The 12755-nt window shown below is 41.6% G+C and overlaps 1 protein-coding gene across 6 annotated transcripts in view; it reads left to right on the top strand.

Moving 5' to 3' along the window:
* The window catches only part of vps13b (vacuolar protein sorting 13 homolog B), an 806769-nt gene that overhangs the window by 72713 nt on the left and 721301 nt on the right, over positions 1 to 12755 (top strand). For all 6 annotated transcript variants that reach the window (XM_033019455.1, XM_033019454.1, XM_033019453.1 and 3 more), the window contains exon 7: positions 2724 to 2895. In XM_033019455.1, the coding sequence (XP_032875346.1) occupies positions 2724 to 2895 (172 nt within the window). The remainder of the gene's footprint in view (positions 1 to 2723; positions 2896 to 12755) is intronic.

The following is a 12755-nucleotide window of genomic DNA, read 5'->3' as shown; positions in this document are numbered from 1 at the left end:
GGGGACACAGCAAACATGTGGAGGAAGGTGCTCTGGTCAGTTGAGACCAAAATTAAAGTTTTTGGCCTAAATGCAAAACGCTATGTGTGGCGGAAAACTAACACTGCACATCACCCTGAACACACCATCCCCACTGTGAAACATGGTGGTGGCAGCATCATGCTGTGGGGATGCTTTTCTTCAGCAGGGACAGGGAAGCTGGTCAGAGTTGATGGGAAGATGGATGGAGCCAAATACAGGGCAATCTTGGAAGAAAACCTGTTAGAGTCTGCAAAAGACTTGAGACTGGGGTGGAGGTTCACCTTCCAGCAGGACAACGACCCTAAACATACAGCCAGAGTTACAATGAATGGTTTAGATCAAAGCATATTCATGTGTTAGAATGGTCCAGTCAAAGTCCAGACCTAAATCCAATTGAGAATCTCTGGCAAGACTTGAAAATTGCTGTTCACAGACGCTCTCCATCCAATCTGACTGAGCTTGAGCTATTTTGCAAAGAAGAATGGGCAAAAATTTCAGTCTCTCGATGTGCAAAGCTGGTAGAGACATACCCCAAAAGACTTGCAGCTGTAATTGCAGCGAAAGGAGGTTCTACAAAGTATTGACTCGGGGGCTGAATACTTTTGCACGCCACACTTTTCAGTTTTTTATTTGTAAATAAATGTGAAAACCCATGTATCATTTTCCTTCCACTTCACAATTATGCACCACTTTGTGTTGGTCTATCACATAAAATCCCAATAAAATACATTTACGTTTGTGGTTGTAACGTGACAAAATGTGGAAAAGTTTAAGGGATATGAAAACTTTTGCAAGCCACTGTACTTCCTTGAAACTGGCATCACAGGTAGATAGGATGGTGAATAAGCTGTTTGGCATTCCAGAGCTCATAATGGGACATTGAGTACAGGAGTTGCGATGTTATGTTGCAGTTGTATAAGATATTGCACTTGGAGTATTGTGTACAGTTTTAGTCACACGGTACTATTGAAAAGATGTCATTACATTGGTAAATGTGCAAAGGAGATTTACAAAAGTGTTGCTTGGACTGAAGCGCTTGAATTATTGGGTGAGGTTGGACAGGTTAGGACTTCATGAAATCATGCATAAAATCATGAGGTGCATCGTTAAGGTGAATGCACAGTCTTTTTCCCAGGGAAAGTGAATAAAAAACTGAAGGGCATAGGATTAAGGTAGAGAGGAAGGATTTAAAAGGAAGATAGACACAAAAAGCTGGAGTAACTCAGTGGGTCAGATAACACCTCTGGAGAAAAGGAATGGGTGATCGGAGGCAGGACGAGGCCAGAACAAATTAGAGCTGGCAACAGATGACATCAGGAAGGGTGGAGTTCATAATGGCCCATTGATGGCTGTGGAAGATGTGCTACGAGAGGGATACGAGGATGAGAACGTTTAATTGGTAGGTTGACTAGGGTGGAGGAGGGGGGGTTGTAAGCTGCCCAAGTGAAATATGAGGTCCTGTTCTTCCAAATTGCGTGTGGATCCACTCTGCTAGTGGAGGAGGCCCAGGTCAGTATGGGAATGGGAGTTAAAATGTTTGGCAACTGGGAGATCACGTAGGCCAAGGCAGACTGAGCGTAAGTGTTCAGTGAAATGAGTGACAAGTCTTCGATATTTAGGATACCACACTGGGAACACCGGATACAGTAAATGAGGTTGGAGGTATATGTAATGGGCTGACAGAAAAAAGCAATTGAGACATGTACCATAGCATTTAAAAGATATATGGACAGTTATGAGGATAGGAAAGGTTTATAGTAATATGACTCAGACATTGGAAAATGGGACTAGCATAGATGGGCATCTTGGTCAGGAAGAAGTTGTTGTGCCTGTTTCTGTGTTGTGTTGCTCAGTCATTTGGTATGAAATGTGAGCTGTTTGACAAATTCGCATTTCCATGATAATTTATGAGGCAAAGGGATTCTCCATATAAAGTAATGTTACAGCATTTTGAACAAGGAAGGATATCCTGCTGCACAAATTAAATATAGCTCAGAAGATTAAGAACTTGATTTTCCAATTGTGGTAACTTTCTCAATGAATAAAAACTATTGGATCTTGGAGCTCAGCAAATTGCAAACCACTGCAATTTCATCCTCCATTAATTAATTGTTCAGTCAGAAACAATCCCTTTACTCGGGATCAAAATGACAAAAACAATTGGAACTCAAGGGTTGGCAAAATGTTTTTTCAGGTTCCATCTATTTTTCCCCAAGCATTGTCTTGACGTAGAAATAAAGTGCAGAGTAAATGAATTAAATAAAATTAATTTTGAATTCAGAAAATTGCTTCAATTTAATGTTTCAGAGTGGAACGTTTTAAAGCTGGTAAAACCAAATTTGGAATTATTTCAAGATATTTTGCATTTGCAAATCCATGCATAAGATAGTGTAACATAACCAAAATCTTGAAATGATTAAAGAAATAGATCCCTTGGAATCAGTTGAAGAGATCAGTTGAGTTGGACCTGCTGTAAGTCGTATGCTGATAATTTAAGAATTGGACATTTAAATGGCTGCAGTGTAAACAAAAGTAAGTTCACTTGTTGCACTAAGATGTGGAAGAATAGAAGATTTAGATGAAGTAATTCATGTTGAATAAATTGGGATTGACATTGGTCTGATTGCATCTTTGGCTTTGGCTAATAATAGAAGAGTTCCATAATAAAGAAAAAATTGTGTGTTTTTTTTTTCATTCCACAGATCCATGCTCTTGTTGAAAGTTTGAAACTCTCTATCACAGACCAACAACTTCCTATGCTTATCCGTATAATCCAACTTGGAATTGCCCTCTACTATGGTGAAATTTGCTCTTACAAAGATGAAGTGGAAGACGCAAGTTTAAGTGCAAAGGAAGCATCCATTACTCAAGTGGGTAAGTAATGCATTAATGTTTTAACCGTTCTGAAGCACATATTTATTTTAGAATAAACCGGCCCAGTAATTGGCATCTTCAAGAGAAAGGCACCTCCATTTCTGGTGAAATGTTGTGCAGAGTATAACCTCAGGGATGCATTGCAGCAATTTGCTAAAGCATCTTGAGCAGAATCTCCCAAATTCAGAAGTTCCACCACAAAGCATGATATGTGGGGAAAACCGCCATCTCCAATTTGCACTTCATTCTCCTGCTGAGTTACGCCAGCATTTTGTGTCTATCATTAGTGAATATATTGTCTGTTCTTCCTATTGCATCGATAAAAGTCCTGGAATTTACTACTTTGCAGCATTGTGAATGCAGTAGTTTCTCATGGTTTATAGTTGTAGAAGAGGAAGGTTTGTGCCCACTTGTTTGTGTCCAGTGCAGTGTTCAGTAAGCAAGAAATGTTGGTTGCTTTTTGCTAGTAATGCCCACACTGAGAATTTAAAAAAAAAAAAAAATGTTTTGTAACAGAGCTCCTTTAAAATGTGATTTTACTGTTCCAAATTTCTGATCCAAATGTTAAGTATCCACTATTTATAGTCAGTCATTTAGTTACATAAGTTAATTAGCACACATACATTATAGTATTATATATAACTATATAGACCAAGTGGGACCCGTTGGGTCCCTGTCACATGGAAGGCCCCCCAATGGCAACCTGTTCTCAATGCAATATTCCACCACTCACCCATAGCCCCCACGGGAGGCCTTGTCCCCCAACACAACCTGTTCCCCAATGCAATATACCACCACTCACCCATGGCCGACAACTGCGCAGGGGCTGCTCATTTCGCCTTATACACCCTCCCTCATTTTTAAACTTAAAAAAAAAGATTTTGCACTTGCTAGCTAGCAGAACTCAGTGTACTGTGACTTTAAACAAAAATGCATTTGCACTTGCTAGGGCTAGCAAGACTCAGTGTGCTTGGATAGCAACAATGTTGCGAGCAGGCTACAATCCTATTGTGACGCCACAGCTGTAAGCACAGGGAAAAAGCAGTTATTTATTTTGTAAGTCTCTTCAGATTTTTGGACATTTTGATCAATGACTCGAGAAATAATGCATGGAATTTTCAGATAAGGGGATTTTTGACTTAACGGGATAAATCTCTACCGGAACATGTAAAGATATCACCGTTAGAGCATCGTTTATTCGACAAGATGTGATCACACACGCACGCACGCACGCACGCACGCACACACACACACACACACACACACACACACACACACACACCCCCCCCCCCCCCCCCCCCCCCCCCCCCTTCTCAGCTCTCCCTCAGCCTTCTGGCTCTTGTTCTTCCTGCCCTCCCCCCCACTCTGCATCTGTCTGAAGAAGGGGGTTTTGGGCCGAAACGTTGCCTACTTCCTTCGCTCCATAGATGCTGCCGCACCCGCTGACTTTCTCCAGCAATTTTGTCTACATACATACATCAGTCTGAAGAAGGGTCTCAATCTGAAACATCACCTATTCCTTCGCTTCATAGATGCTGCCTCACCCGCTGAGTTTCTCCAGCATTTTTGTCTACCATACATTTATAGTTGCTTTTTTGAGAAGATATCATACATTGCAGAGTGGACTGTTGCATATATGCATATGAATGCATATATTTATTCACTTACAACACAGCTAAAGATACTTAGATGCTTTATCAAACCAATACACATAAGAAAATATGAGGTAAGATGGAAAACTATAGACTATAAGATGCACTTTGGAAGGACCACCACAAAGAGATCTATTGGGTAAGAATTGTAGAGTTGTATCTGCACGGTTCAATTATAAATATTGGCCATCTTCAAGAGGCCAACTTAGCATAGATGCCTTCTGGAATTTAGTAGAGGTTAGAGAACTAAATAATTTGGAAACACGATTCAAAATTTTAAAACAAGGGCTTTACTGGGAGCTAGGTATGGCTCAGTAAGCAAAGAGATGATGGTGACAAAGATGAGATGTGATGTGCAAAAATAAGCAATTAAGTTCATGGGTGGGAAGGAACTGCAGATGCTGGTATAGGCTGAAGATGGAGACAAAATGCTGGAGGAACTCGGGGTCAGACAGCATCTCTGGAGAAAAGGAATAGATGACGTTTCTGGAGAAAATGAATAGGTAATGTGCACATTTCTTGAGAAGTCAAAGCTATGCTGCAACTGTACAAAGCCAGGGTTTGTCTTGGAATTCAGTACAGTGTTCCCATCTGGGCACCACACGACAAGCAAGAAACATTGAACTTGGAGGGAACAAAGCAATGCCAGTGGCTAAATTGCTGGATGAGATTACAAAATGAGGGGTGTATTTTCAGAAAATGTCATCTAACTTTGCTCCTTTGCGGTATTTGGCAGCTGGAGTTTAAGTTGTTGTAAAACTATTCAGGTATCACAACAATGTAGCACATTGTAAATCTTCAAACCAGGAAATAGTTGTAATTCTGATTCCTAAAGCACTATATTTATGTTTTCTTATAGAAGTTCTTTGATTTTATGGTTTATTGGTTGTAAGTGTTTGACAATTAAATCTAATTTTAAGTGCTGAGGAAGACTCTGACAAAAGGAGTGACCACCACACATCCATTACTGCTTAAGGATCATCTGGTACTTGCTAAAATAATTGTGAACGAATAAGTAGGAAATCTTCCAGATCAATGAGCATTATTCACAGATTTTCTTTATATAGAACGTGTGTTTTAGTTGCTTTGCTGAACATCTTTCTTTACTCTACAAGCCTGGTCTTTTAGCCACCAGTTATTGCAGAGGAACTGCAGATGCTGGAAACTTGAGCAAAACACGAGGTGCTGGAAGACTCGACGGGTCATGTAACATTTGTGGAGGGAATGGACAGGCAACGTTTCGGTTTGAGACCGATCAGTCTGAAGACCCGAATCGACACATGTCCATTCTCTCCACAGATGCTGCCTGACATGCTGAGTTCCTCCAGCACGTTATGCTTTATGCCCGTCATTGTAATATTCCTCGCACTCAGCTCCTTCAAGCTCTGTCACTCCTCTCTGTTCCGTTGGTTTACTTTGCTCCACTGAAACACTTCTTAAACGTGAGGAAATCGTGCTGTGGATGTTCAACCTAATATCCACCACTCATTGAGTATTACTGGCCAGAGTGTTTGGCGATTCAGCCAAACTCTCAACTGAGTTTGGTAGAGTGATCCTGTGGTAGATTCTGTGCCAAGCCAGTTTCATCAGGGTGTAGGGAGGTGATAATGCCCCTCGTATCACATTGACGACTTAATGACCTTCATTCGTAATGGTAAATGACATGGAAGATTGACATGGATTCCTTGATGAACAAAACATGACCCAAATAAACAAATAATCTTGAATATTTGGGACATGGACTACTGGATCTGCTAAGTATTTCCAGTAGATAGACACAAAATGCTGGAGTAACTCAGTGGGACATGCAGCATCTATGGAGAGAAGGAATGGGTGACGTTTCGGGTCAAGAACCTTCTTCAGTCTGACCCAAAACGTCACCCATTCTTTCTCTCCAGAGATGCTGCCTGTCCCGCTGAGTTACTCCATAATTTTGTGTCTATCTTCGGTTTAAACCAGCATCTGCAGTTCCTTCCTACACAATTATTTCCAGTATTTGATATTTCTAAAGGAATGCTGCCTTCATGTACTTAGAATTGTGTAATATTTGTCAGATTTTTGTCATTAATCCAGTGTATTATTTTAAAGAAAATATCTATTGGTTTTATCGTTTCTCTTCAAGCTAAACACCTGGAGAACTGCCATGGGAGATTTTGGGAACATGATGCCCAAATACTTTTGTCCTGTATTTCATTCTGTGGAAATGGCATTTTATTGTGTGTAACTTTTAAATTGTTGCAATGGAGCACACATTTAGATATCAATTCTGCATCCAAAGATTTTCCTTCGATATCTGGACTTAATTTAAAACATGGCAATTGTGGTTTATAATTTCATCCGACTCTGGCTATTTACATTACATGCCCTTCATTGTGATCCAACTTGCAGCCATTAAATTTACAGGTCACAATAAGAGCAGTTGACAAAACTTTTAACTGCCTTTTGCTGGCAAAAACTAATGTTTTGCATGTTTTGGAAAGTGTATTAATGTTCAACAGATTGTACAATATTTCACGTTATAATTAATTAAGACATTCAATTGTTGCAGTGATGTTTAAAATGCCATAGAGTTGTACAGCACAGAAACAGGCCCTGCAGCCCACCATGTTCATGCCGACCATTTTGCCCATTTGTACTATAATGTTTATTTCCTTCAGTGACTTGCCAATTTAAGTGCCTGTCTAATTGCCTCTTAAACATAATAATCATATCTGACTGCATCACCTCCTTTGGCAGCGAATTCCAGATGATAACCACTCTCTGCGCAAAAAAAAACCTTCCCCACAAACCCCCTTCAAAACTTCTTCCTCTCACTTTAATCTATGTTTTTGCATTGCCTTGTGGTTGTTTACTTGGGGAAAAAGGTTCTGATTATCTATCTTTTATATGCCTCTGATAATTGTATATGCCTTCATCAAGTCATCCCTAAGCCTTTCTCACTTTAGTGAATGCAAACTCAACTTATACAATCTCTGCCCATAACTGAAGTCCTCCAACTGAGGCAACATTCTGGTGAATCTCCTCTGCACTTTCTCCAACACAACGACATCTTGCTACAGCGTGGCAACCAGAACTGTGCACAATATACAAGTGCTGTGTAAAATCCCAACTTCAATATTCCATGCCCTGACCAATGAAGGCAAACATGCCAAATCTATCTTTATTGGTAATGAAGTACCTTATCTACCTGTGTTACCACAATCAGAACTGTGGATTTGAAATCCAAGGTTCCTCTGCCGTTATTATTCATTAGCTTCCTACCATTTGCTTAATATATGCCTTGTCCCTATTTGACCTAACAAAATGCATCACCTTACACTTGTTGAGATCAAATCCCATCTGCCTATACACTGCCCAATTTTCCACATGACAACCTTCCTTGCCATTTACAATACCATCCCCTTGTGTATAATCTGAAAATTTACCAATCACACAACTGACATTCACATCCATGCCAGTAATCTATATCACAAACAACAAGAGAATCAGCACCAATCCCTAAAGTACAAAACATCTAATCACAGACTGCCTATTAGAAAAGCATCCTTCCACTCAGAAGAGTGAATCCAAAATTACTTTAGTGACAGGAAGCATAGCTTGCCTCGGATCCCAGGTACCTTAACCTTCTGGACTAGCTGACCACACAGGACCTTGTAAAATGCCTTACCGAAGTCCATATAGATAACGCCCACTGCCCTGCCTTCATCCATCTCTTAGTTACTTCCTCATAAAGCTTAATCAAATAAGCAAGACCGGATCCCCCCCCCCCCCCCCCCCCCGACACTGAGTCATGTTAATTATTCCCGATTAGCCCCTGCCTTTCCAAACAAACATAAATCTTATCCGTGATGGGCCTGTCCCACTTGGGCGACTTTATAGGCGACTGCAGGAGACTATGTAGTCGCCACATGGTCGTCACATATTCGCGGCTGGTTGACGGGGCGTCGCCTTCATGGTCGTGAGGAGTTCCCGCATTCTGGGAACTAGTCGCGGCCTCATTATGGTCACCATGAATTTTGCAACATGTTGAAAACTTAGCGGCGACTAGAATGAAGCCACCATGGAGAGTAGTGAGAATTCTCGAGCCATAGGTGCGTCGGCAGGAGGCCCTTGTGGGTTGCCAGGAGGTCGAAGATTCTCGGAGGTTCTCGTAGGGTGGAGCCGGTGCTGACCTGCGAATTATACAATACAATACAAATTTATTGTCATTTGAGCCCCAGTGAGACTCAAATGAAATTGGCTCATTGGGAAAAAAAAGGTAACCAGTAGTTTTCAGAACCAAGGATAACCGACTGGTAATGTTATGTCTGACGAGCTACACAGCCGTGTATCTCTGGCTTCTTAAAAATTGTCTCCACTCCTTCTCCTCCCTTCTCCCCCCCTCTCCCCATCTCTTTCACAGGACTTAAGGGCCTGTCCCACCAGCATGCGATTTCATGCGTCTAGTGCGACCAAACGTGGTCGCTTGAGGCGTACGGGCCGCGCGGGGCCGGTCCCACTTCGAAGCGCTGAGGCGTATGGAGTTGTGCGGGGCTGGTCCCGACATTGCGCGGGGCTCCGAAAATCCTGCGCTGTCCGAAAATACCGCGCACCAATGGCCTGTCGGCCCAAAGGCGCATTGAGGGCGCAGGCAGCGTCTCAACGGCGTACTCAGCGTCTCGACGGCGTACTCAGCGTCTCGACGTCGTACTCAGCGTCTTGACGGCGTATGCCTAACGCGTGGCGTTGCGCGATGACGTTACCGCCCGGCGTGCCATTGCGTGATGACGTCACCGCCCGATACCGTGCGACGTCCAAATTCAGTCGACTCGCCTCCTGCCCAGCTGATTGGTGAGTATGACGTAAATTACGTCACGTGTGAACTTTGCGCGAACTTTGCGCGTACTTACCGCGAACTTAGCGTGAACTCCGCTTCCGTTTGGTTGCGCTAGATGCATGCAATCGCATGCTGGTGGGACAGGCCCTTTACCATACACTGTGCTTTAGCCGTCTTTTTACAGCGCCAACCTTCCTGTTCATTGTGGTGTGTGTCTATCACCTTGGCTTTGCACCATGTAAATTTTTTAGACAGGGCAAGCGGGGGGAGCGAGTAAAAGGAGTAAATTAATAATATTAATATAATATCAAGAGGGGTAGTCAGCGTGTGTGCGGGGGGGGGTAGTTAGTGCGTGTGTAGGGGTGGTTAGTGTGTGTGACACCGCATGTAGCTGCCCCCCCCCCCCCGCAACCGCGCGTTGGGGGAACAGCCCAACGGGTCTGCACTTGGTCTAGTGTCTTTTAAAAGTCTTAATTGTATCATTGTAATTCAATGGCTTAATTTACAAAGGTCTCTCTTTAAAAATTCCCCTCTCACTTTAGCTATCCATACGTCTTCTGACTTTCACCTGTGGCTAACAAGACGCATAAACCTCTGTCAGGACCACAGCATTCACCTCCAAGCTAGTTCCTCCTCTGTTTTCCATAGCAACCTGCGCTGGATCTCAATCAGCTCTGAGGATTTATCAATACTTGCGTGTCCCCTGACGTAGGACACACAACTTAGAAAATACTGCACAGGAATAGGCCCTTCGGCTCTCAATGTCTTTGCCGAACATGATGCCAAGGAACATTAATCTCCTCTGCCTGCACATCATCCATATCATTCAATTTCTTATATATCTGTGTACCTATCTTAAAGCCTCTTAAATGCCACAATCGTATCTGCCTCTACCGTCACCAGGGGCAGCACATTCCAGGAATCCATGTAAAAGAAAACTTGCCCCGCACATCTCCTTTAAACTTTGGTGCTTTCTCATTGAAGCTATGCCCTCTAGTCTGTTATGTACATCCTGGGATAAACATTCTAAGTGTCTACCCTGGCTTTGCCTCTCATAATTTTATAGATATTATCAGATCTCCCCTCAGCCTCCGGCATTCTAGAAAAAACAATCTGTCTGTCCCACCTCTCCTCATAGATAATAACCACAAATCCAGGCAGCATTCTGTTAAGCCTCTTGTTGCATCTGTTGCTTTTGACATCTGACGTTTCCTCAACACGTTGATCTGTTTCAGATTTTCCACATATCTCTCACAGAACCCACTATTTTCCATGTCGTTCTCCTTGGTAATTACAAATGAGTTATTTATTTTGGACCCCGCCTATGTTGCCTGGCGACACAATTTAATTATCCCTTTGGTCCCTAAGGGAAGCCATTTTTTTCCCTGGTTATTTTCTTGCTCCTGGGGTAGCTGTCGAAAGTCTTGGGATTTTACTTAATCTTACTTGCCAGCGACATTTCTTGGCCCTTTTTGCCCTCCTAATTTGCTTCTTAAATTCTCTCCGACACACTCTATATATTCCTCAAGTAACTTCCTCGATCCCAGTTGCCTATGCCTGACATATGTTTCCTTTCTTTTCCTAATCAAGCCTTCAGTGTCCTTTGCCATCCAAGGATCCCTAATCTTAACATCTTTGCCTGTCACCCATACTAGAGCATGCCGGCCCTGAACTCATGCTAACTTTTTTTTAAAAGACTCCCACTTGCCAGCAAGCAATTTCAAAAGATGGACGTGAGCCAACAGTTGGGAATTAGAACTTAGAATGATTGCTTTCCCTTTTTGTTCTTTCAGTTTAATTGTTTGTGAAACTATTATTCAAAGGTGTGGTTTTAAATTCAGTCTCAATAAAGGGCTATTAAGGATCACAAGTACAACGAGTTCTGACAGCCTCTATCCAGTTCTCAGTGGAATGAGATAACAGCATAAAAATCCCTCAAATTTCACGGTAATTAACATGGTATTATATGAGGGCACAAGGACAGTATAAAACAATACTGAGATACTTTGTGTCATGCAAAACACATTTTTGGCATTATCCTGGAACCATTTTGGAATATTAGGCAGAATGGCTTGGTTTTCCCTGCAATACTCATTCTGATCTAAGTGCCGCACATGTGGTCCACACTTTTTATTGTTCAGTAACCCCATTCTATTGCGTTGAACACACGGATTTTCGTGGACGATGGAAAAGTTGAGTCTGATGAAGAAAGCTGTGGAGGACATTATCGACAAAAGATGAGCGAAGAAGGCTTTGAGCCAGTATTTCTGGTGAATCATCATCATGTGGAAAATGCTGGTGAGGGGAGAAATGAAAACAGAACATGCTGGAAATGCAACAGGTCAGGCAGCAAGGGAAACAGTTAATGTTTCAGGTCAAGGACCTTTCATCATTCTCCGTTTTTATTTTAAACTTCCAGCATCAGCAGTTTTTCATTTACAGTTGAGGGCTCCATTTATTATCCGTTTATGCTGTAATTTCTCTTTGACAAATATAAGGCTAGATGGGCTATAGTTTCCTGCTTTCTGTCTCACTCCCTTTTTGGGAAAAAAAGGAGTTACACTCATTGCTTTCCAAATAGATACTTTCCTGATTCTAGGGAATTTTGGAATACTAAAACAAACTATCTCACTAGCCACTTCTTTTAAGACCTTCGCATGAAGTAGGGATTTGGCAGGCGGCAGCCTGAATTATTTGGTCAGTTTCACTTCCCTGGTGACTATAATCTTCCTCAATGCCCCCCTCTTTTCCAGTTCCTGATTTACAGCTATTTTTGTGATTTTATTTTTATCCGTTATAATGCAGACAGAGGCTTATTACCTGATTTGGTCATCTATCATCTCATTATATTTGATTATTAATTTTCCACACTTACTTTCTGTCAAATCAATATTCAGTTGATTAATTACTTTTGTTTTTGAATATTTCTGAAACTCTTGCTATTTGTGGATACATTTGTTATGTTTAGTTTTCCTCTAATCGTTTTGTCTTTCTATGTAATTTTTATGTTCTATCCAATCTTCTGACTTACTCTTGCTCTTTGTTTAGTTGAATAAGTTAACCATGGATGGCAGTCCTCCCTTTGGAATTTTCTTTATCATTGGACTATATCTAATCTGTATGTTTTCAAGGATCCCCCAAAATGTTTCTCAATGTATCTTGATTGACAGCTCCATTAACCTAATTGGCAAGTTCACTTTAGCTAGCTTGCTTTCATGCCCTCATAATTATCCTTATTTAAATTTAAACTACCAGTCTTGGAATAATTCTTTTCTACCTCAAACTAATTATAAAATTCAGTCATATTATGATCATTGCTTACCTTGAGGCTTACTAGAGATTGTTAATTAATCCTGTCTCCTTGCATAATGGTAGGTCTCGTATAGCCAGCT

The sequence above is a fragment of the Amblyraja radiata genome, chromosome 4, assembly GCF_010909765.2.
Source record: "Amblyraja radiata isolate CabotCenter1 chromosome 4, sAmbRad1.1.pri, whole genome shotgun sequence".
NCBI lineage: Eukaryota > Metazoa > Chordata > Chondrichthyes > Rajiformes > Rajidae > Amblyraja > Amblyraja radiata.
The sequence above is the reverse complement of the archived record's forward strand: the minus strand, read 5'-3'. Positions and strand labels throughout refer to the sequence as shown.